Source organism: Camelus bactrianus, chromosome 4, assembly GCF_048773025.1.
Source record: "Camelus bactrianus isolate YW-2024 breed Bactrian camel chromosome 4, ASM4877302v1, whole genome shotgun sequence".
NCBI lineage: Eukaryota > Metazoa > Chordata > Mammalia > Artiodactyla > Camelidae > Camelus > Camelus bactrianus.
Window position 1 is genome coordinate 45,285,440 of NC_133542.1, and position 24,781 is coordinate 45,310,220.

The 24,781-nt window shown below is 41.4% G+C and overlaps 1 protein-coding gene and 1 pseudogene across 1 annotated transcript; one reads left to right on the forward strand and one right to left on the reverse strand.

The window, feature by feature from the left end:
* The window catches only part of LOC123616264 (ras and EF-hand domain-containing protein-like), a 218,416-nt pseudogene extending 198,314 nt beyond the window's left edge, over positions 1-20,102 (reverse strand).
* Positions 19,306-23,370, forward strand: SPATA31G1 (SPATA31 subfamily G member 1). Its single transcript, XM_010952805.2, has 3 exons — positions 19,306-19,536; positions 19,906-20,599; positions 21,050-23,370. The coding sequence occupies exons 1-3, from the start codon at positions 19,306-19,308 to the stop codon at positions 23,368-23,370; spliced, it is 3,246 nt and encodes a 1,081-aa protein (XP_010951107.1).
* The last annotated feature ends 1,411 nt before the right edge of the window (positions 23,371-24,781 follow it).

Sequence of the window (24,781 nt, forward strand, 5' to 3'; positions counted from 1 at the left end):
TTCCCTGAAGCCTGAAGCCTTGGGATATAGATCTGCTAGGCCAGACTGCTCCCTCTGGCCTCTGTGTAGACACAGAGGGTCTGGGACCTGGGAAAATGTCATGTCCCCACTGAGTACTCTTTGGGGATAGACTATGAAATCTTAGAGGCTAGGCTATCTGAGGACAAGGGCACTTCAATGAGAAAGCACTGAAGCTGGCTCAGAAGCTCTACCTACATTCTGAGCCTTCCCATTCATGGAGGTTACATGGGATATTTGTGGTACTTTAATACCTGTGTAACCATAAACACATACACACACACATACACACACACACACACACACACAGCTGTATAAAAATCATAGGAGTAAAGAAATTGGGGAAAAGACTAATTCAGCCAGGTCCCAGGGAATGGAGTCTTACTGGGTTATATCACTTTGATCAAGCCCCTGAATCCTTTTATAGTAGTTGTGTTTGTGGTGGGGAGTAATTTTATATGACAGTATTATGACAATCATTTGCTCATTTATATGACAGTAATGTATTCTTTAAGGCTTGTCCATCCCAAATCTTGGGCAACCAGAACTCTTCGTTGTGGAGGACTCCTTGGTCACTGGAGCCCCTTGACCACTCAGACAGACATTTAGCTTCTGGGCATCTCCCAGCTAACTGACTCTAAGAACATCTACCAATTGTAGCTTAGCAGTTGGAGTTTTCTTGTAATTCTCTATCTCCCTGGGCTCTTTGGCTTTTGAAGGAATCCCTAAATTAATCTCCAACATCTTTTTCCTAAAGCGGAAACTCCAAGAAGATGCTCTCCCCTGTGGTGATCCCCTCCAGACACTCTCCTCTTTATTCTCTGCCTCTGGGGCACTGCTTCTCCATAACTGGATTCTGTTGGGACACAACTCCACTCTCATCCCTTGGGTCATGTCCTGCCATTGCTTGACTTGGAGTGACTATGGTCTACCTCTCCTGTCCCCTATACACTCCTGCTCTGCCACAATTTGTTCATGATGATGGGTATGAGAAGCTAGAAAGTTTGTCTGTTCATCTCAGACTGAAGGTCCTGTGTGAACCATGACCAAAATCTCAGGGCCCTCTCGCCTTCCTTGCTCACAGCTGAGGGACAGGGAGAGGACTATCCAGGATGGGGACAATGATCAGCCTGTCTCTCAATCTAGCTAAGGGTTTCTCTCAAAGAACTAGGCAACCTCAGCTTAGCCATCCTTGAAACAATGGGTGACTAAGAGAGAAAGATGGACTGAGAAAGGGGCCATGACTGAGTCTCTATCAACTAAACAGTTTTATAGATTCAAGGACCTTGAGAGGTAAGATTACCTCTACCACACCCAAAACCATATAATCTGGGCTTTCTAGTGCCTGTCTAATGCCTAGACCAAGGAAGGAAAGCTTCCAAGAGGTATTCAGGCAGTGTTCTTGATTATTTGAGGGTACCAAATATCCAGTTTCCAAGGGGCTATAGGACTTTCCAGGAGGGAGCAATGTATACTTGGCAGCATGCCATGAACAATCCACATCTATTGAGATCCCAGTCTAAGAAGTCTACCCCAGCTTCTTGTCCAAGTAAACCTTCAGGGCATTTTCTAGTTGCTTCTAGTCTAGGTTCTCTTTTGAACACATTGGTAAGTCATTTTCTGATCCATTCCCAGAGTGACTCAACAAATCACTTTTTATCTCCTCTGTAGAATTATCCTCCAAAACCTTCACTGGGTTGCTTTCTGGATTTCTTGACAGTTTACTTTTGTGGCCATTTCTCAGGCTATGTCCCATACTCTTCCCAAGTCATTCTCTAACTGGAATTTTGCTGGGCCGTTCACATAGAAACTATCTGGGTACCACAATCCAATTATTCTTAGATCATTGCTGTTTCTGGCCCATAAACACGGAGGGCTATGAAAGTCTATGATCATTCCTTAGCTGAGATTTACCTTTTAGTTGCCCTGAGGCAGCATCAGTGCCAGAGACCCTTGGATCCTGCAGGCCAGGACCCACTAGTGTTACATAGAAGTCTTTCAAAGGTGATGCTTTCCAAATATTATTGCTTATGGCAAATTCTCTACAAAAAATGGAAACTGGAACATAGGGCTGGGATGCCAGGCTATACTGAAAAAAGTTCAAACACACAAATTTTCAATCTGCTTCTGTAACATGTATTAAAGTTCAACTGGAGTGAGAGACTGTACCTCATGCTTGGTCCAAGGTAAGGATACTCCAAAAGCCCTAATCTGGGGTGGAGAAGAAGCTAGTAAGAGTGGGAGCAAGGATTGAAGGTAGGTCTGAGGCAGGGGCTGAGAACGAAACAAGGTTCAGAGCTGGGGAAGCAGTGGAAATATTTAGCCTGCATTTAAACTTGGGGGATAGAGGAAAAGGCACTGGAGATACCACTGAATAAAACAAAGGGAGACTCCAGTGGGGAACAACCACCACAAACCAGGACAGTAGCCACAAGGGACTCACTGTGCAGAGAGGGGAGACCCGAGAAGAGCTGGCTCCATTTGTGCTACAAATGGTCCCCCCAGTTTTAAGGATGTAGGAGCTGCTGAAAACTGTGCAGTTGATGTCATTTGTCATCAGTGTTCCACAGTGGTTGGGAGCTTTGGTTTCCTGCATGTCAGCAAATGACTCTAAAATAGTCCCAGAAGAAATGAATGAATGAATGAATGAATGAATGAATGAATGAATAAATAAATAAATAAATAAATAAATAAATAAATAAATAAATCCATCCTCTCAGCAAAGACAGGGAGACTCACTGGTTCTAATGATCTAACAAAACCTCTGTCCAATCACTAACTGGCCACTAAGCTAACCAAGCAGAGACCTAGTGGCCACAAACAACAAAGAATATAGATCTTACAGAATTAGTTCAGGAAAAGTCATTATGCAAACAACAAAATGGCAACAAAAACAACAAACTCTGGAGAGAATATGATTTCTAAAGTCCCCATGTTATATTATTTTAAATGTCTGATTCCCAATAAAAACTATAAAACATGCAAAGAAACAAAAAAGTTTGTCCCATATGCATATGCAGGGGAAAAAACAACTATCAATAAAAAGAAACCCTGAGGAAGCACATATACTGGATTTACCAAAGACTTTAAATCAGCCATTCAAAATATGTTCAAAGATGTAAAGAAAACTATGTCTTTAAAAAAACTAACAAAGATAAAAAAATAGGTCATCAAATAAATAGGAGATAGGAACTACCTTTTAAATACAACCAAATAGAAACTCTAAAGTTGAAAAGTACAATAACTGAAATGAAATTTTCAATAGGAACTCAAAAACAGATCTGAGCAGGTGGAAGAAAAATCAGTGAATCTGAAGATAAGTCAATTGAGATTACATAATGTGAAGAACAGAAAGGAAAAGTAACGAAGAAAAATTAACAGAGCCCAGGAGACCTGTGGGACCTTTTCTTAGAAAGGAAAATTACAACCCAACATTCATTATGAAAATAGAGGCAAAAATCCTTAACAAAATATTAGCAAATTGAACTCAACAGCATATTGAAAGAATTATTCACCATAACTAAGTGGGATTTATTTCAGGAATACAAAGGCAGTTCAACATAAGAAAATCAATCAATGTAATGCATCATACTAATAGAATAAAGGGGAAAAAACACATGATCATCTCATTGACACAGAAAAAAACATATGACAAAATCCAAACTTTTCATGCTACAAACTCAGAAATAAGAAATAGAAGAAAAGTTCCTCAATAAGACAATGAGCATTTATTTTTAAACTCACAGCTAGCATCATACTATGGTGAAAGACTGAAAGTATTTCCCCTAAGATCAGAAAGAAGACAAAGATGCTCACTTTTACTACTGCTATGCAACACTGTACTGGAAGTTCTAACCAGAGCTCTTAGATAAGAAAAATAAATAGAAGTTATCCAAATTGAAAAGGAAATGGTGAAACTATTTATATTCACAGATGATATGATCTTATATATAGAAAATCCCAAAGAATCCACAAGAAAGCTAGTAGAGCTAATAAATGAATTCAACAAAGTTGCGGGGTACAAGATTAACACACAAAAATCAGTTGTGTTTCTCTATGCACCACAAATGACAATCCAACAAGGAAATTATGAAAGCAATTCCATTTATAATAGAATATAAAAATATCACATACTTAGGAATAAATCTAACCAAGGAAGTAAAGGACTTGTATGGTGAAAACTATAAAATATTGCTGAAAGAAATTAAAGAAGGGCTACATAAATGGAAAGACATCCTGTGTCCATAGATAGGAAGACTTAACGTTGTTAAGATGTCATTATTACCCGAAGTGATCTACAGATTAAACACAATTCCTGTCAAAATTCCAACTACCTGTTTTGCAGAAATGGAAAAATCCATCCTCAAAATCACATGGAATTGCAAGGAGTCCCCAGTCGCCAGAACAATCTTGAAAAAGAATAAAGTAGAAGGACTCACACTTTCTGACTTCAAAACTTACCACAAAACTACACTAATTAAAACAGTATGGTACTAACATATGGATAAACATACAGACAAATGGAATAGAGTAAAGAACCCAAAAATAAACCCTCATGCATAATGTTAATTGATTTTTTAAAAGGGTTCCAATACCATTCAATGGGGAAAGAACCATCTTTTCAACAAGTGGTGCTGAGAAAACTGAACATTTACATTACATGTAAAAATTAACTCAAAATGGATCAAAGACCTAAACTTAAGAGCTAAAACTATAAAACTTTAGGGAGAAAACACAGGGAAAAAACTTTATGACATTGGATTTGTAAACAATTTCATGGGTATGACACCAAAAGTACAGGAAACAAGAGAAAAAAATAGATAATTAAACTTCATAAAAATTAAAAATTTCTATGCATCATAGGACACTATCAAGAAAGTGAAAAGAATGGGAAAATATTTGCAAATTATAAATCTAATAAGAGATTAGTATCTAGAATATAAAAACAACTCAACAAAAAAAAAGCAAATAACCTAAATCAAACATAAGGACTTAAATAGACATTTCTCCAAAGAAGATACACAAATAGCCAATAAGCACATGAAAAGATGCTCAACTTCATTAGCATAGAGGGAAATGCAAATCAAAACCACAGTCAGATACCACTTCTACCTATTAAGATGGCTATAATTAAAAAAACAGAAAATAAGAAGTGTTTACAAGGATATGGAGAAATCAGAACCCTTGTGCATTGCTGATGGGAATGTAAAATAGTGCAGACACTGTGGAGAACAGTTTAGTGGAACAACCATATCATCCAGCAATTCTACCAAATATCCAAAAGAATTGAAAGCAGGAACTTGAACATATATTTGTACATCAACGTGCATAGCAGCATTATTCACAAAAGCCAAAGATGCAAACAACCCAAGTGTCCATCAACAAATGACTGGATAAACAACATGCAGTATTTACATTCAATGGAATATAAGTCAGCCAAGAAGTGAAAATTTTTATATATGCTACAACATGGATAAATCTGAAAAACATTAGGCTAAGTGAAATTAACTAGACACAGCAGGACAAATATTGTATGAATCCACTTACATAAGGTACCTAGAGTAGGCAAATCTATAGGGACAGAAAGGAGAATAGAGGTTACCAGGATCTGGGGTTGGGGGAGGGAGTTATTATTTAATGGGTATAGAATTTATGTTGGGAATGATGAAAAAATTTTAGGAATAGATAGTGGTGATGATTATACAACATTGTGAATGTATCTAATGCCTAAATCTGAGTTGTACACTTACAAATGGTTAAAATGAAAAATATTATGCTATATGTATTTTATCACACTAAAAACAATGAAGTCTACACCTAAAACTAATACAGTGTTATGTGTCAATTATCTCTCAATAAAAATTAATTGATTTAAAAGAAACAACAATGACACAAAAATGGATCAAAGACCTAGGTATAAGAGCTAAAGCCACAAAACTTTTAGAGGAAAACACAGGAGTAAATCTTCATGATCTTGTATTTGGCAATGGATTCTTAGATATGACACCAAATATGTGAGCAACCAGAGGAAAAATAGAAAAATTGGACTTCATCAAAATTAAAAACTTTTGTGCTTTAAAGGGCACTATAAGAGAGTGAAAAGATTACTCAAAGAATGGGAGAAAGTATTCGCAAATCATATATTTATAAGGGTTTGGTATCCGGAATATATAAAATACTCTTATAACTCAAAACAAAAAGACAATCTTACCCAGTTTTAAAATAGGCAAAAGACTTGAATAGAAATTTTGCCAAAGTATAAGATACTTAAATGGCAAAAAAAAAACACATGAGAAGATGTCAACATCATTAGTCACTAGGGAACAATTATACATTGCTGGGAAATGTAAAATGGTGCAGTTACTTAGAAAATAGTTTCGTGGTTCTTCAAAAATTCAAACAGAATTATCATAGACCCAACAATCTCACTCCAAGGTACATACCCAAGAGAAATGAAAACATTCCCATAAAAACTTATACACAAATGTTTATACCAGCACTGTTCATAATAACCAAAAGATTAAAACAACTCATATGCCCACCAACAGACAAACTGAAAAACAAAGTGGTGTATTCATACAATGGAATATTATTCAGCCATTAAAAAGGAATGAGGTACTGGTACATGCTACAAGGATAAACTTTCAAAATCTTATGCTATGTGAAATAAGCTAGATGCAAAAGTTCAATTATATATTCCATTTATATGAGATATCCAGAACAGGCACATCTATAGAGACAATCTACCCAGAAACTAGATTAATGGTTGCCAGGGGCTGAGAGAAGAGAGGAATGAGGAGTGTATTAATGGGCACACCTCTTACTGAGATGATAAAAATGTTTTGGAATTAGATAGGGTGATGATTTGCACAACCTTGAGAATGCCCTAAAAACTACTGAATTGTATACTATAAGAGGTGAATTCTATCAGAGAAATGTAAATCAAAACTACAATGAGGTATCACCTCACACTCGTCAGTATAACCATCATTAAAAAGTCCACAAATGATAAATGCTGGAGAAGGTGTGGAGAAAAGGGAACTCTCCTACATTGTTGGTGGGAATGTAATTTGGTGCAGCCACTATGGAGAATAGTATGGAGATTCCTTAAGAAACTAAAATAGAGCTACCACAAAATCCAGCAATCCCACTCCTGGACATTTATCTAGAGAAAATTCTAATTTGAACAGACACATGTACCCCAATGTTCACAGCAGCAGTATTTACAATAGCCAAGATATGGAAGCAACCTAAATGTCCATTGACAGATGACTGGATAAAGAAGATGTGATGTATATCTTGGATAAAGAAGATAGATAGATAAGTAGATAGGTAGATAGATAGAGATAGATAGATAGACAGACAGATAGATAATGGAATACTACTCAACCATAAAAAAGAATGAAATAATGCCATTTGCAGCAACATGGGTGGACCTAGAGATGGTCATACTAAGTGAAGTAAGTCAGACAGAGAAAGATAAATATATGATACCACTTATATATGAATCTTAAAAAAAAGATACAAATGAACTTACTTACAAAACAAAGAGACTCACAGACATAGAAAACAAACTTATGGTTACCAAAGAGGAAAGGGGGAGAGATGGATAAACCAGGAGTTTGGGATTAGCAGATACAAACTAGTATATATAAAATAGATAAACAACTAGGGCCTAATGTATAGTACAAGGAACTACATTCAGTATCTTGTAATAATCTATAATGAAAAAGAATACATAAATGTATAACTAAATGTACACTATGCTGTACACCAGAAACTAACACAACATTGTAAATCAATTAAAATTCAATAAAAATAAATAAATAAATAAATAGATAAAGGGCTGAATTCTAAAGTATGGGGATTACTTCTCAATTTTTAGAAATTTTTAAAAATGAGTAAGAGGGATCCATGCATAAGAGGTTGATATCCTAAGAAAAGGTGGAGTCAGGTGAGGTGAAATGGTCCAGACACAAAGTCTAGCTAGAGAATAGGATCTGAGAGTGCTCTGAAGGAAGAAGGGCAAAGGCAAATGTTACAGGTAAAAGACAATCCAATAAGTAAGTGGGATTCAGTGGCAAAAAGGGCTGGTGGCCAAAAGACACATGGTGGTGAGAGTAATAAAAAGACTGGTCATAAAGAGAGACCCAGTCTTGAGAATTTGTGGGGAGGTAGGGGAGTAGCAGAGATCCTGAACAAAGATGAAAGTTAGGGGTAGGGTCAAAGATTAAGTGAATAAAAAGGAAAAGAGAGAGACCAGTGGCAAGGAGAGCTCCAGAGATGGAGGAGATAAAGCTATCAGGGAATGAAAAAAATAGGTCAGTGAAAATATGGGGGCAAATTGCAGAGTGACTTCTAATGGAAGGAAGAAGGCCAGTGATGTGAATGAAAAGAGTGATGTAAGGCTGGGGCCCACTAAAATGTTGGGGTAAAATTAAAGGAAGAAAGCTAATGAAGAAAGCTAAAGTAGGTATGGCATGGGAAGATGGGCCTCTGTAGGTCCTCAGGCTGACTGGGTGATAAATAGGACAGTATGAGAGGGCTCTTAATTGGTTTTCTAAAGGGTCTGGTGAGAATGGGGAGGCCAGAGCAAGAAGGAGTGGCTCAGGCACAGAACCTGTGGAAGCCAATGGGACACAAAGAGGGCACCTTCCCCAGCCTCCCCAAACATCAAAAGATCAACTTCTACAGTCACTCTTCTCATGATCCTCCCAGTAGGGATCTTGCTACAAAGAGCTCTCATGAAGAAGCTGCCCCCACTCTATCCAAAAAAAAGAAGCATGCCATCTGGCTGCAAAAGACAGGACATACAAAATACAGTCAGGAGCGTAATGGGGATAGGAGGGCCCAGTAGGCCTGGTAGGAGTCACATTTCCCCACGTCACTGACTTCATGATACGTCTTTTATTCCGCAAGCAGGGGCTTTCTTTCACATTCCCTTCCCTGTAGGTTTATCCTCCCATGTCAGCCTCAGTTGCACTGGGGCCTGGAATCACATAAGCCATGCTAGGAAGAGGAGGACAGGAAAGAGGGAGAAGAGATTAATTAAATACCTGCTTTTCCGGAGAGCAAGCAGGTCCCACATTACATGAGCTCCTTTCTGGCGAGCTCTCCCAGCCGGAAAACCAGGAGACTCAGTCACGTGCGGTGAAGGTAGGAGCAAAGGCTCTTATAGGAGGCTGAACAAAACTGTCCTCTGGGGAAGGCCCTTGGGAGACTAGACTCTAAGACCCTAAGCATTAGTACACACGGTCAAATAGTCACTGACAACAGACAGGCTAAAGTCTGGAATAGTGTTTTATACTTTATTCCATCTGATCCTCATAACCACGCTGTGAGGGATGAAGGTCAGGTGTATCTCAAGAAGGAATCTGAACCTTAAAAACGTGAAACAGTTTGTCCCAAATCAGGACCCAAAAGTTCGGCCTCCAGATATCTGTTCCACCGTGTCTCACACTGCCACCTGGTGGGCAAGACCCACTGGCCAGCTCCACCGTTCTTCCACTCCTGTGGATGGGCCGAGCAGGGGACTGGGGAAGCGTTCTTGGATCTGACTCCTTCCTCTGACTCTCCCTGCTGAGGCCTTTGTTTTCTAAGAGGGATGAGCTCCAGTGGCTGACGCCCTTAGAGACTGTGGATGTGGACCTGGGTCTCATGGAAAGGAGACATTAAGGTTTAACCCTTACCTACCAAATGCTCCCTCTCTGTTCCTCTTCTTCCCTCTGCACTGATGCTGAAAACAAAAAAGGAAGGGGTTTGGACTCACTTCTTACTCTTCTCTCTCTAGGCAATTTGCAGACATTCATTATATATGAATAATATTATTTTCTACATGGAATTAATGAAATTCTGGGCTCTTACCCAGAAATCATTTTTAAATAATTGAAGTATTTTCTATTTGTTTTTCTTTGAAAGTATTAAATAAATGTTTTCTGTATGTGATCCTCAATTGATTTTTAGTCAGTAGTCCTTACCAAAAAGGGTAAATAATCTCAGACCAACAGGTACATGAACTTTCCATTCGATAGGAATTTGTCCTCTGGGTATAAAGCTTAGACTGCAGCATTTCAGCATTGCTCTCCAGATCAGTTCAATCACAAAGGAAACTCTTGATCCAGAGATACCTGAGAAGGTAAGGTCACTGATGAATGGTTGTTGAAAGACTGTTCTCCTGCAAGTATTTTGAACTGTCTTCATAATTTAATCCTATGTTGTCACATATGGTAGCCACTAGTCACATGTGGCTAAAGCACTTTGAAGTGTGGCTAGTCTGAACTGAGATGTGCTGTAAGTGTAAAGTATACACTGGATTTGAAGATAGTACCAAAAAAGGATGAAAGATGTCTCAGTAATAATTTGTTCATATTGCTTACATGTTGAAATGACTGTTAAAGGAAACTTCTTATAAAATTTGTTCTTAATGTCTCTAAATATTTGTCAAATGTCTCTTAATATTGTCCATTTTACTATCTGTGAAAATTTTTTACACAACCAACAGCTTTTTCATTCTTCTCTACTGTCAAGTATTTTTTTGGTGTTTATCACTCAGAAACACACTTTTTCACAACAGACTTATGCAGCATTGGTGATTAATCTCGTTAAGCACTGGGTCTCACTCTGTTGTCAACTATGAGGATTCATTCAAGTGAATTTCCTTCACACAACATAAAGGAAATCATCTGACAAAGGGAATTTTAGTGTACAACATTATACACAATATTATATGCACAATAATGGCACAGTAACTATAACATGTCAAAAAATATATAAAGAAACAACTATATATGTTGTTTAAAAACTTGAGATTTCTATACACATACTTTAAAACATTGATGAGAAAATGGATCATGTGCTGTCACACATTTAAAATAAAGTGTTTGGAAGGAGAAAGTCAAATAAGGATGATTTAACTCATATGTGAAATATTAAAAATAAAAATAAAATAAATGAACAAACAAAATCAAACAAAAATAAACACAAAGATGCCAAGAATACAGTAGTGGTTATCAGAGGGTCAGGGGCAGGGAGGACAGCAAAATGGGTAAAGGGGATCAACTGTACAGTGATGAACAGAAACTAAATTTTTTATTGTGAGCATGAGGTAGAAATATAATGTTCCACACATGAAACTTACATAATGTTATAAACCAATGTTACCTCAATAAAAATAAATTAATTAATTAAAATTAAGTGTTTGCATTCTAGTTAAACATGGTGGATCAAACATACTTGTTTATCTCCTCTCTCACCCAAAATTCCATTAAAAGCAAAGGAAAAACAAAATAAACTATTAAAAATGACAGGAATGAGAGGGGATATATAAAAGATTTCCACAAAGAATTAAAAATTTAAAAATAAAAAAAGTTTTAAATAAAATAAAAGATGCCAACAAACTTGTAGCAGATGGAAATCAAATGGAGGAGTGGTAACTGACTTAGCAAAGCAAAGTAACTACCAAGTTAAGTACCTGCAGAAGAGAACAGGGTAAATCAATTCACCCTACAAACCTCAAACAGACCCAGAAAGTGGAGATTGGGCTTGAAGTAAGGAACTGTAAATGATTATTTGATGATTTTCAGCTATGTGATAAGCAGGCTTGAGAGAGACTACAGATATACAGAAAACCAGATAATGAGAAAACTTAGTACTGGAAAAACAAAAAGTTGTATAAAAAAGGAAACACAATAGAGGTATACTGTTTGACACACGGTAAATTATATTTATACAGTCTAAAAAAACATTGAATACTGATTTAACCAAAAATTTTAACTCTATTAGTAGTATGGTGGAAGAAAAATGGAGATGACTATGAAAGCCTAGTCTTCATCTTCCATAGTTAGAAACCAATATATACTGTCTAAAATTAATAAGTCAAGAAATATTGGTAAAAGTTTATTTTTTAAAAATAAGGATGTCAACAATACAAAAAAAAAGAAAATAGCCAAAAGAACTCAAAGTGGTTACCTCTGGAAAGCACAACTTGCAGTAGAAAAATGTGGGAGAAAAATACCTGCTTTTTGTTAAAAGACATAAATTACTACCTGACTTTTAAAACAATGTGCATACATTACTCTGATTTAAAAAAAGAAATTTTTTTAATGACCAAAAAAAAAAAAAAAATCAAACAAGTATTTCACAGCAATTCCATGGTAAAAATCTGCAAGTAAGTTTGAAATAGAATCCAATTTTTTTAAATGAAGTTTATAAGATTTCTATTTCTAGTAATTTAACAAGGCTAAATATTATGAAATACCCTTCTACTGCGAAACATCTAAATCCTGGCTAAACTAGAGCAAATACACTTTTACAGGCATTGCAGAGCTTACAGGAAAGTAAGGGAAGCTCTCAAAAGAAAGAAAGAAGAGAGAGAGAGCAAGTAAGCAAGCAAGCAGGAAAGAAAGAAAGAAAGAAAGAAAGGAAGGAAGGAAGGAAGGAAGGAAGGAAGGAAGGAAGGAAGGAAGGAAGGAAGGAAGGAAGAAAGAAAGAAAGAAAGAAAGAAAGAAAGAAAGAAAGAAAGAAAGAAAGAAAGAAAGAAAGAAAGAAAGAAAGAAAGAAAGAAAAAGAAAGAAAGAAAGGAAGGAAGAAAGGGAAAGAAAGAAAAAGGAAGGAAGACAGAAAGAAAGAAGGAGGAAAGAAGACAGAAAGAAAGAAAAGAAAGAGGCAGGGAGGAAGGAAGGACGGGAAAAAAAGAAAGGGGATTGGAGGAAGGGAAACAGGGAGAGAGGAAAGGAGGAACAAAGAAATTCTAGAGCCAAAATTAGATGGAAAGCCAACACAGACACCAGGGCTGCCCTAAAAACATGCCCAACCCAGAAACCTAAAGCTTTGCTGGTTATCAGCCCCACTGAGGAAGAGTATTTAGACTTGACAAAGTAGGGGAGCTGAATCTAAGAACTGCACATAAAGCCAGGCAACCAAAAGGGCTATATCTTGAAGACATGAACAGAAAAATCTGCATACTGGAAACAAGAAGCAATAACAACAACAAAAAACAATCTGTCTCTGGTGACACTAAGAATGGGGAGTAGAGACAGATTTGAGAAACAGACAAAATAGCAAAACAGTAGAAAAACTAACATTTATTTGAGTAAGTTTTCCTTATAATTTATAATCATAGCCCGAAGCTCAGAAAGACCTGTGACTTGAATTTATACTATACTCACAGTCTGAGAAATCTCAATCCAAGAAATAAGCAGAAACAACAGTTCCAGGTTGGTAGAATCTTTTAGCACCTAGGAAAAACCAAGACAAATCATCTCAATCCAGTCCCTTCAGGATTCACAAAGTTAAGGTTTAACCAAATGTGAGCTCCTACAAACATATATCAAACATACAAGGAAACAGACCTCCATAACCAAGAATCTTGAAAGACTGCAAATTGAAAAATAAGACATGCTCAGACTGCTGATATTAAAATTTTAAGTCATTATATATAAAGTAAATAGATTTAAAGTGTTTTAAAAGATGTTTTAACCGAAAAGACAGAGATAATCACTATGTAGAGCATAAAGAAGAGACATTTAGCCCAACCTAGACCTTCAGGGTAGATTTCCTGAGGAGATGATGCCTGAATTAAGATAGAAGGACAATTAAGAATTAGCCAGGTGGAAAAAAGTGATGAGGGCAATCCAGACAGAGAAATCAAAATCATGAAAAGCAAAGATATGGAAGCAATGAACAGTATGGGGGACTACAAGCATTCCTCTATTACTAGAATAACAAATGCCAGCAGGTAATGGCAAGAGAAATCAAAGAAGTAGAGAAAGATCTGCATCTGGAGGGTTCTCTATACCATGCAGAAAGTATGACCGCGCTGAAGGGTTTTAAGGAGGGTAGTATCATGAACATTTTTGTTTTAGGTAGATTGCATTGGCAGTAGTGAAGGAAAAGGATTTAAGATGTCCAAGCTGGAGGAATGGAGATCAGCTAGGAGGCTACTGCACAGTTTACAGGAGAAATGATGAGGGCCTGAACTACTAGGGTGACAGTAGCAATGGGGAAGAGAGATAGATTAGAGAAACAGTAGCTATTTAGCAAAAGTTGGTGACTGATGACTAATAGGAAAGATGAAGAGGGAGCAGTGTGGAATGGCCCCTATGTTTCTTGCCTGGGTGACTAGGCAATACTAATTGCTTTGGGGAATACAACAGGAAGAGCACGTTGGGACAGAAAAAGAAAATGACCTAAGTTATAAAGATGTTAAGCCTGGGATACCTGTGGGAAATCGAGCTTGGGGATGTTTAGCAAGCAACTGGAATTTCTGAAAATGAAGCTCACAGAAGTCAGTGCTAATTCACTACTTCAGAGACTCTACTTCAGAGAATAACACAGTCATCAAAAATGATATTTAGAAGAGTTTATGGTGTTTAGAAAAGGCTTATGCTAAAATATTAACCATTTACCTCCCTTACAAAAACCTACATTTATTTAAACAATGTAAAAATATGAATAGCCAAGTCTGGAAAGAAATATGTCAAACTGCTATGGAAATTATTTTGAGGTTGGAAGTTTATGGGATTCTTCCTTCTACTTTTTTCATATATTCTAAATTCAGTATATAATACTACGATAACGGGAAGAACTAAAAAACAAACAAACAAACAAAAAACAAACCAGCAACATTTCTTCTTACCTCTACTGGGAATACAGCTAGAGTTCCTATCAAACACAGGACCTGACACATCGTAGTCCCCTAATAAAGTACCACCAACACCTGAGATTTGAAGGTGTTATCTTGGGTTTCCCTCCCTTCTAGAAGCCTGCGGCCTGGCCTGGCAGCTCGAGGCCTCACCACTGCCCCTCAAGACTGACCTCCGCCCACTGACACTCGGCGCCTACGGGCCAGTGCGGGGCTCCCACTGCCCCCGCCCCGCGGCCTCGCGGTTCCCTGCAACCCCCCACCCTCGCGACAGCTGCTCAGGGACAGAGAGCATCTCCCTCCCAAGGACGCTGGGCCCTCCCGGAAGGGCGGCTCCGTCAGCTCTCACTGTCCTGACCAGTCCTGACATTTTCAGGACACTGGGGACCTCAGGGTGAGTGGACAAACCCGTGTGGATTGCTGGCCCGGCTCTTAACTCCGCATCCCTCTGGGGTAGGCGGGAAGAGGAATGGAGGCAGGAGAAGAGAGAGAGGGTAGGGAAAGGGAGAGGTAAGGCGGAGGGAAAGGGAGAAAAACTACTGGAGAGTTGAGCCGCTTAGGGGGCGGAAGCCACGGCCGCGCGTCGACGCCGGCGGGCTCAGCCGCTGGTGCTGGGAGCAGCCGTCCCACCCAGAGGCCCCGCAGATCAGGGAGTCCTGTAGCGGAAAGGGCCCTGGGGCGTCCGAAAAGCCCGGCCTGAATCTTGGCTGTGAACTCTAGTCTCAAGGATGCTTACTTCAGCGTCCTGAGGTATTGCCTCGAGGCAGACTCCGAGAAACCTGAGGAAGACAGCCCTTGAGCCGCCCCGGCCCCGCCCCGCCCCCGCGCCCGGAGCAGGCCCCGCCCCGGAGCAAGCCCACTGCCAGAAATCTCTCCCGTTCATTCACTCATTCACCCTGACGGTACTGAGCTCTGACCAGATACTAAGCACCAGATACTGAGATTAAAGCAGCAAACTGAGTAGACAAGGTCCCTGCCCTCAGATAATTTAGACACAAGTTACAATCTAGTGTGGAAAGTGCCGGTGGGGGAGAAGAGGATAAGGGTACCCGTCCTAGCCTGGGAGGGTAAAGGAAGGCCTCACAGAGGAACAACTTTCACTGTAGCAGGAAGAAGATCGGAGGCAATGGGTTTTGATAAAAGTTCCCATAGGATGGCTTCTGTTTCCTCTGAAAAGTAGAAGTCAGCCATATCTGCTAGGGGCAGGGAGAAACAGAAGTTGAGGAAAGTAAAGAAGGTTTGAATTGATTTTAAGTGGGATGGGTGAGTTTACTAAAGAATAAATGATGTAAGCTCCACGGTCAGGAAGCTTTGCCTGTTTTGATCACCCATATATCCCAAATGCTTAGAACAGTGAGATAGCAGGCACTTAATAAGCGGAATGCACAAATAAATACTTTTCAAGTGTCGGTGGAGCTGGGCATAGTTGTAGACCATGAGTTTATGGTGGCACCAGCTTACCTATATGTGTGATTTTTATCCAATAGTGCTGAGCCCTGCCTTCCTAAAGGGCAGTTCTGGCAGAGCTGGGATTTTGACAGGTGGAAATGATGAAAGGAGAATGAGTTGGTGGATGCTGATTAACCATGAAGTCTATCTTGGAAAGGGAGGAAATAAAGGCAAGAGGTTGCTCATGGACCGGAGGAAGTGGAAAGGTCAATCGACTAGACGTCCTGAGAAGGTTAAAGAGTTGGCATTTTAGGACAAATCTGGAGGTTGAAGTCAGAGGGTGATGCAAGATTGTATTATTTAAGAAGGCAGAGTAGTTCCTGATGATGAGGCTTTAGATTATGGCCATAGCTGAATTGGAACAGAGGTAAAGGAGTCTGAGATGAAAAGGTCTAGGAATTGAGAGTCTAGGTCACTGAATAGTCTGTCCACATGGATGTTTGGGTCTCTCATAGATTCCCCCCACTTCAAGATCTCTGCCCTAGGCCTCATTCAGCCCCTTCCCCAACCTTCAGAGGATCTGCATTCACACTTCAACTTAAGCCTTGGGTGCCAAAAGATCTGGCATGGCTCTGGGCCAGAAAACAAAATGCGGTAATTAGAAAGAGCTGTAGTAGACATCTGTTTTATTTTGTTTTGATGTCAGCATGCATACACCTTTCTGGAAATAGTATGTCTATGTCCTCTGGAGGAATGACCACACCCCCACTTCTTCAGTCTCAGTCCATGTACAGGTGGAGTGCTCTTCCCTCCCTACCCTTATTCCAATGGTATGTATGTGACCCAGACCTGTCAGAAGCAGCATTCTATTCCCCTGTGAGCAGTTCAATGAGTAGTTCAGTGATGGATACCTGACCATCTGGAAATCATAAGCACAATATTGTCATAGCAACACCACATTTTCAGCTTCACTTGAACCTGCTACCACAGAAAACCTGAAAATAAAGCCAGCACAGAAGACAGAAAGTTAAGATATGAAAACTGAATCCTGATGACATCAAGTTGAATCCCTGCATAAATTCTATTACCTGAAGCCAACCCTACTCCTGGATTGTTCAGATGAGTCAATACATTCCCATTCGTTTACACCACTTAGATTATATTTTCTGTCACCTGTATCCAAATGATTCCTCACAATACAAGGGGATTCTCAATCCCTGACTCTGCCTTCTGGGATATCTATATATCTATGGATATGTAGATATAATAATATTTTATATAGTTTACATATGTTAATGTCTTTGTGCTTCAGTTTCCCCTATGTGAAAGAATATAACAATACCTACCTCAAAGAGTTGTAAAGATTAGAAACAACACTGAGGCACAAGAAACATCACATTACTTAATTTTTCTAAATTAAATTAAACCTGGTTTGAATCTTTCATCTATCAAGGTTGGAAGACGTATTAATCATGATTGGAGGACTTTTTCCCTCTTTGGCATAGTATACATTGACAACAACAAACAAACAAACAAACAAACAAAAAAGCCTTGGGTCTTGAGTCTGTCATGGTTGCCACTGGAACACACATTGTCTAATCCCATACAGTCCATTAAAAAGCAAGTGGCTCCACAGCCTCTCTGACAAGTGTATATATCAGCACCTGCTGCTGCAGTTCCCAAGACTATGTACTAGATGTTTAGTGCCCTAACCATTAAATCAGCTCTCCCCATCAGAAGTCCTGTTGCCTCCTAATGGACTTCTGTCACTCATGGAACCTATTGCAACATCTCTTTTCTCAAGTCCCTGGACCCACTGCTATCCTTGGGCAACTCCCCTTCTTTCAACCCACCACCTCCTCCATTGTTTCCTTCTCAAGAATACCCAGCTAAATTAAATTCTCCTCCCACACAAGAGCCTGGATACGGTTGTAGAACAGTGTATTGCAACTTTAGTTTGGGACTAGAAAACACAAAATCCACTAACTATTCTATGAGACAAGAAACTTAGAATTCCTGGAAGAAAGGAGAGCAGAGTTACCTTTTTATACTACTGGGTGTCTCTTTTGGCAATGACTAGGAGATAGCAATTAAGAACTTGGTAAGTTATCCTGCCATAAATGTAAATTAACTAGCACAGAAAAGGTATTCAGTACTGCCTTCTCTATTTCCTATAAGAACTCAACTTACTTTCTTCAACCAGAGGTAGCAAACTCAAATACCAGGCGGGTAATAAAATGACTAAAAATAGACAAGTGTAAGAAAACAAAATCATAGGCACAATGATAAACAGGAACTAGCCCTTAGCCTTGGCATTAACAAAGAGAATACGGTGAACTGGAAAGCTCATGGCCACTAAGGGAGCAACTGCTACTTAGCTCCAAATGGTCTTTATTTTGTGGGAATGAGAGCTCTGTGTTGCCAGATTTTGAGCCAGAAATATTATTTTATGTACAATCTACTAATTTTACAATGTTGGCTACTCATTCAAAAATTTTTTTTAAACACTGCTGGCCATATTGTCTCGGCCAGATGTTACATATCAGTATATATCTTTAAGCCTCTGTATAGTTTCAGATGCTACGTATATACTGCTAGCTGTCAAATTTACATCTCCCCCATAGACTGCTTTCCCAAGCTTCAGGTCCATGTAGCTAACTGTCCTATGCCTAATATTTCCTTGTCACAGGAACTTCAAATTCAAATGTTTAAAATGGAACACATTGCCCCTCATCCTAAATTGGGTGCCAAGTCTGTGTTACCTATCTCAGTAAAATGGCACTAACATACACACCTAGTTCCCCAAGTCAGGAACCCTGGAGTCATCTTCAACTTCCTCTGTACTTCATCCCATCCCACTGGTAACCAAGTCTAATCTATCATTTAATCCTCAAAGCAACCCTAAGTGGTAAGTAGTGATATTATCTCCATTTTACAGATGAGAAAACTGAGGCACTGAAAGATTAAGTACTTTGAGATTTCACAGGTAGTAAGTGGCAGAGCTGGGATGTGAATAAGGCAGTTTGATGCTAGAATCTATGTCCTCAAGCACAATGCCTGAAGATAATTCTGACCTTGGCAATAGAGACAGAAGGGGATCACCCAGGCTTCACTGTATGAAGTATGAGTTGTCTGGTGGGGGGCAATTTTTTGGCCTTAAATTCAGGAAGACTGCTGTTAGGTGTGTGGGGGATGGGAGTTCTTTGTTCTGTGATGCAGTGATGACATCAGGGTAAACTGCCACTAGGCTGAGGAAAATGGAATGGCTGCTAGAGGGCCTGCATGGGGCTCAAGAGGACATGAAGCTTCTCTGGGGCCAGCTGACCCATGTCCTGGCCTGCAGACACTGTGGCAACAGCTGCCTCCAGAGTCCAGGGACTCTGGTAACACTATTCTTGTTCATGGTTTGGCAGATCCGGAGGTGGTGGCAGCTTTGGAGATGGCGACAGCTTCAGCCCTGGTACTCTGGGGACAAGATGCAAGGCAAGGTGGGTAACATGGATGTGCAGCTGGGTGATTCACCACGTTAGTTCAAGTGAGGAATCACTGACATGGATGTGGGCCCAAGGGAGTGACTATAAGCCCTAAATGTAAAGCTGGGTAAGTGACCACTGACACTAGACTTGAAGCCAGGTTAATGATCACTGACGCAAGATACAGAGCTATGTAAGGGAATGCTGATCTCCAAAAGTGGCTAGGTAATGGCCATTAACACCAGATGCATAAGTGACTACTGACCATAGATGTGGGCTCCAGTGAGTAACTGTTCACCCTGAGTGTAGGACAGAGACTTAAGATTTCATGACACACACTTGTCTCTAAAAAGGCTTCATGTCCAATTGTATCTTTCTCACTAGAGCCTACCACTTCCATACTGTGTGGCTTTCCTTGATCGTCTGTGGAAGCAGAAGTCAGAGGAGGAAGAGGAAGAGGAAGAAGAAGAGGAGGAAGAAGAGGAGGCATCTCCGGATCCACTGAAGCCATGTTCTCTTCCCAAAGAAGCTCCTATTGGAGACCAAGCCACTATAGCCTCATCCCAGCCATCCTGTTGTTCTGAGGGCCTCCATAAGGCCATAGGGACACTAGAGGAAGTACTCACGCGGACCTCAAGCCCTTCCAGATCCTTCCCCACCTTTCAGATCTTGACCAACCTGCCTGTGAGGCACAAGACAGCATCAGGGAGCCGTTTACAGAAGAGAAAAAGCCAACTCTTCTGGGGTCTCCCCTCTCTGCACAGTGAGTCCTTGGAGGCCATCTTCCTGAGCTCAGGTGGCCGCTCTCCTCCGAAGTTATCTGTTAGTCTTTCTGTCTTCTTCAACAAGCATGCCTTTCTGCCTAGATCCCCAGAATTGCTGCTTCCCCAGTATTGCTCCTCAAGCCAGATTTCTACCCATGAAGTCCATACTACAGAAGATTTGAAAGAGATGCCCTCTGATCCTCACCAACTTCCCCCTCCATCTTCCCCTTGTGTCCCATCACTACCCCTCCCTCTTAAACCCTTTCCCATGGACCATAAGAAAGACCTATCTGGCACTGAGGCAAATACACAGTGGCTTACACTGCAGAGAGAGGTCCCTTGGGTCTCTGAGGATCAAGCCCTGCACCCACAGCTTAAAATCCAAAGAACCAGACCCTCCAAGCTCTTCCATTCATCTGAGGTCTGGTGGAAGGTGCCACCGGATCCTAGCCTCCAACAACACATTCCAGATTCATTCTCTGCCTCTCTAGGAGAGTATCCCTCTAGCCTTCTAGAAGCCCTAACTAGGTTTGAGGCCCCATGGAGGACCATGGGGCAAAAGGAGGACCCCAAAGCCTCTGAGCCAGCAATGCCAGCTCCCAGCCCAACCCTAGCTTCTCTGCCAGAATGCCAGGGAGTCAGCCCAATAGGAGGCCTGTCTGAATCTAAGGCCCTCTGGGAAACCACAAGGCAAAGAGAGAATTTTCAGATTTCTGAGCCTCCAGTCCCAGTCCCTTGCCAATCTGTAGCCCCCATGATAGAACCTCAAGGAACTAGCACCCTGGGAGCTCCACCTGTATATGAGATTCAGTGGGGAACCACAGGACATAAAGAGAATCCTCAAGCCTTTCAGCCTCCAATGCCAGCCCCCTGCCAATCCCCAGATTCTCTGTCAGAATCCCAGAAAGTCAGCCCTGAAGGGGAACCTTCTGCAAACAAGGACTTCTGGGGAAACTTGGGGCACAGAGAGAACCCTCTGGCCTCTGGGTCTCCAATGCCAGCCCCCTTCCTTTCCCCCCATCCCCTACCAAAACTCCAAGGAGGCAGTTCCCTGGGAGATCCATCTGAATACATGCCCCAGCAGGGATGCAGAGAAAATTCAGCAAACCCTTGGGCCTTTGAGCCCCCACCCTGGGACCTCGACCCAGGACACTACGGAACCAGGCCTGCATGTGCCCCATCAGGATCTGAGACTCCATGCAAGGGCATGCAGACTAGAGATAATCTTTGGGCCTCTGCAAACACAGGTTCATCTCCCAGCCTTCCCTCAGCCTCTCTGCCGGAGCCCCTAGGAATGGGTGCCCAGGCAGTCTTGTCTGAGTCCAAAGCTTTAGGAGAGGCCATGAGGCAGAGAGAAGAACTCTCGATCTCAGAGTCCGCAGCCCCTGCCCATAGCCCATCTCTAGCTCCCATTCTAGAACCACACAAAATCACTCCTTTGGGAGGCCTCATTGGGTCAGAAGCTACATGGAAGGACACTGATCATTCCAGAAATTCCTGGGCTTCTGAATCTCCATCTCTGGCATTCAGCCCACCCCCACCTCTTATACTAGATTCTCTTAGAGTTAGCCCCATGGGGGTCCTGTTTGATTCGGAAGCTAGATGTGGGGACATACAAAGGAGAAAGAACTGCTGGGCCTCTGAGCTCCCAGACTGTAGCCTACCCCAAGACCCACACAGAGCCAACTCTTTGGGAGTCCAGTCTGACTCTGAGCCTATTAGGGGGGATAAGGAGCAGAAAGAAATCTGTTGTGTTCCTGTGTCGCCACTGTGGGGCCCCAGCCCGTCCCCAAACTCTATGTCAAAGTCTCACACAAGTGAGCCTATTGGAGACCAATGCAACTGTAGACCTGAGGGGGAAACAGTGCAGCAGAGAGGGAACTGCTGGACCACTGAACTCCCAGCATCAAACCCCAGGTCACTCTCTGCTCCTCTACCAGATCCACATGTTGACCTTGAGTTTGTGTGGAGGAATATGCAACAAAGAGGGATCCTCCAGGACCCCAGCCTTCCAGCAGTGGATCCCCTGCAGCCAATACCCTGGCCTCCTACCCTAGCTGTAGCTCTGAAGACTGAGCCCAACCAGACTGGCCTGTCTAAGGGAGAGCTTTTCCCAGGGGTTAACGCAGAGACTCCATCCTCCCAGGGAGAGGCTGTCCCACAGGTGCCCACCCACTCTGGGATCCAGGCCTGGCACTGGAGTAGAGAGTTGGAACTCAGGCGGAAGAAACTACAGCAGAGCTCTGCTTCCAGATCTCTTGGCCCAAGTCAATCATTTGGCAGCTCCCCTGTCCTGGGCTCAACTCAAGCCACCCGGAGATTTTCTTCCTGTCCTCCACAGCAGACTCATCCTCCCAATCTGTGCCCCCTTTCTTCAAGCTGTCATCCCCACAAAATTCAGAGCACAGTAACTCAGCCTGTTCAGGTCTCCCACTGTTACCACTCTCACTCCTTTTCCCACCCTCAGCCACAAAAGTATGGGAGGGCAGAACAAGGTTCTCAGAGAGAGCAAAGAATGAAAAAGATGGTGTCCCAGATCTCATCCCAGGGGTCATGTGTTTACATGGAGGCTGGTGAGAACTGCCCAGGCCTGGAAGAGACCCTAGGCCCTAAGGTTCCAGCCTCAGGCAAGAGACAGGACAAGGCTTCAGCCCCATCTTCAGCCAAAAAGAGAGAGAGTCCCAGGAAACCCAAAGCAGACCATGGAGGAGGGGATTCAAGATTGAGGTCATCCATAGTTATAGTAAAAAGCCACCCAGCCCAGGCTAGAAGACTAGCAGAGGTCCCTGTAAGCAGACTTTCCCAAAGACTTCAGCATAGGGACAAGAGTTCACGACACACTGCTCTCTCCAGGCAGCTTCACTGCAAGGCTGCAGACTCCCAAGATCAGCGAGGGGCAAGGCTGGGAGCTGGTGACATCCTGGCCCCACAGCACTGTAAGAACTGCCCTTGGGCCCGGAAACATCTTTCCTCCCCCACACCTCAGGCTCCTCTTACCAGGGGTCTCCAAAGGGTGTTAGCCAAGTTTCTGGGTATCCATGAACCCCTGCCCACCAAATCCAGTCAGCAAAGGAAAGGCTTGTAGTACCGGCACCCAATATAAGTACCTCAAGACCTGAAGCCAAACCATTTGTGGGGTGGGGAGACAAGCCAAGGAAATCCTAATAAACTAGCTCAACCAGACAAATCCTACTCATGTCTTCTTTGGAGTCTGGGGTGCTGGGAATGTTAATTCCCTATTAACTTCTGCTGCAGCCATATTCCCTCAGGATCAATTCCCAGAAGTAGAGAGCTCAGGATTCTACAGGCTCAATTTTCTTTTCAAGCCCATCACAGATGATCAACCTGGAGTCCACACATCCCTACTCTACAGGGTGAGGCTGTTAAGGCCAGTGGAGCACAGACCAATGCTGCCCTTGGATAATAGTGCACAGCAAGTCAACAGAAGAAAAATACATCTGTTCACATGAGCCCAATTGGTCTGGGTCTAGGCAGCTGTTCTTAGTCCTGGGTACGGTCCCCTTCTTCACCTACTTCATCCACAAGTTCTCTGTGTATCTTCCTGGCCAATTCTTGTCAGCCCTCAGCTCTTTTCTCTCTCTAGTTTAACTCATGCATCTCCAAGGCCACAAAAACAAAAGTCCTTTTTCATGTTTAGTGGTCATCTGGACATCTTCTATAACTTCCTGTTCATATCATATACCCATTTTTCTACTGCACTGTTTGTCGGATGTTGTATTACTTTTCTACTGCTGTCATAACAAATGACCACAAAACAACATAAATTTTGTCAGAAGTCTGATATATGTCCCACAGGGCTAAAATCAAGAGGCTGGCAGGGCTGCATTCCTTTCTGTGGGAACTAGGTAAAACTCACTATCCTTCCCAACTTCTAGAGGCTGCCCCCATTTCTCGACTACTGACTGGCCTTCCTCCATCTTCAAAGCTAACAAAGGCAAGTTTAAGTTCTTCTCACATTACATCACTCTTGTCTACCTCTCCCACTTTTAAGGACACTCTTAATTACATTGGGCCCACCTGGATAATCAGATACCCTTATCTTCAAGTCAGTTGGCTAGCAACCTTAATTCCATCTGCAACTTTAATTCCTTTTTGCCATGTAAAATGATACATTCACAGGTGTCAGGGTTAGGATGTGGACATTTTTTTTTGCAAGGGGTATTCAGGAATGGCATCGTCCTATCACAGATATTAACTCAACCTGTTATGTATGCTGCAAATATTTTCTCCCAATCTGTACCTTATTTTCCAATTTTGTTTAAGGTGATTTTTACTGTGCCAAAGTTTAAATCTACCAACACTTTCCTTTATGGCTTCTAAAACACTTTCTTCTACCACTTTCATAGATTTATGTTTAGAGTGTTAATCTAATTTTTGAGTAAAGTGTGAGTTGGGAATCTAACTCTCCTCACCCCCAAAACAAATGTCCAGTTCTACCAGACCATTAAAAAATGTTTTGAACTCATTCTATTAAG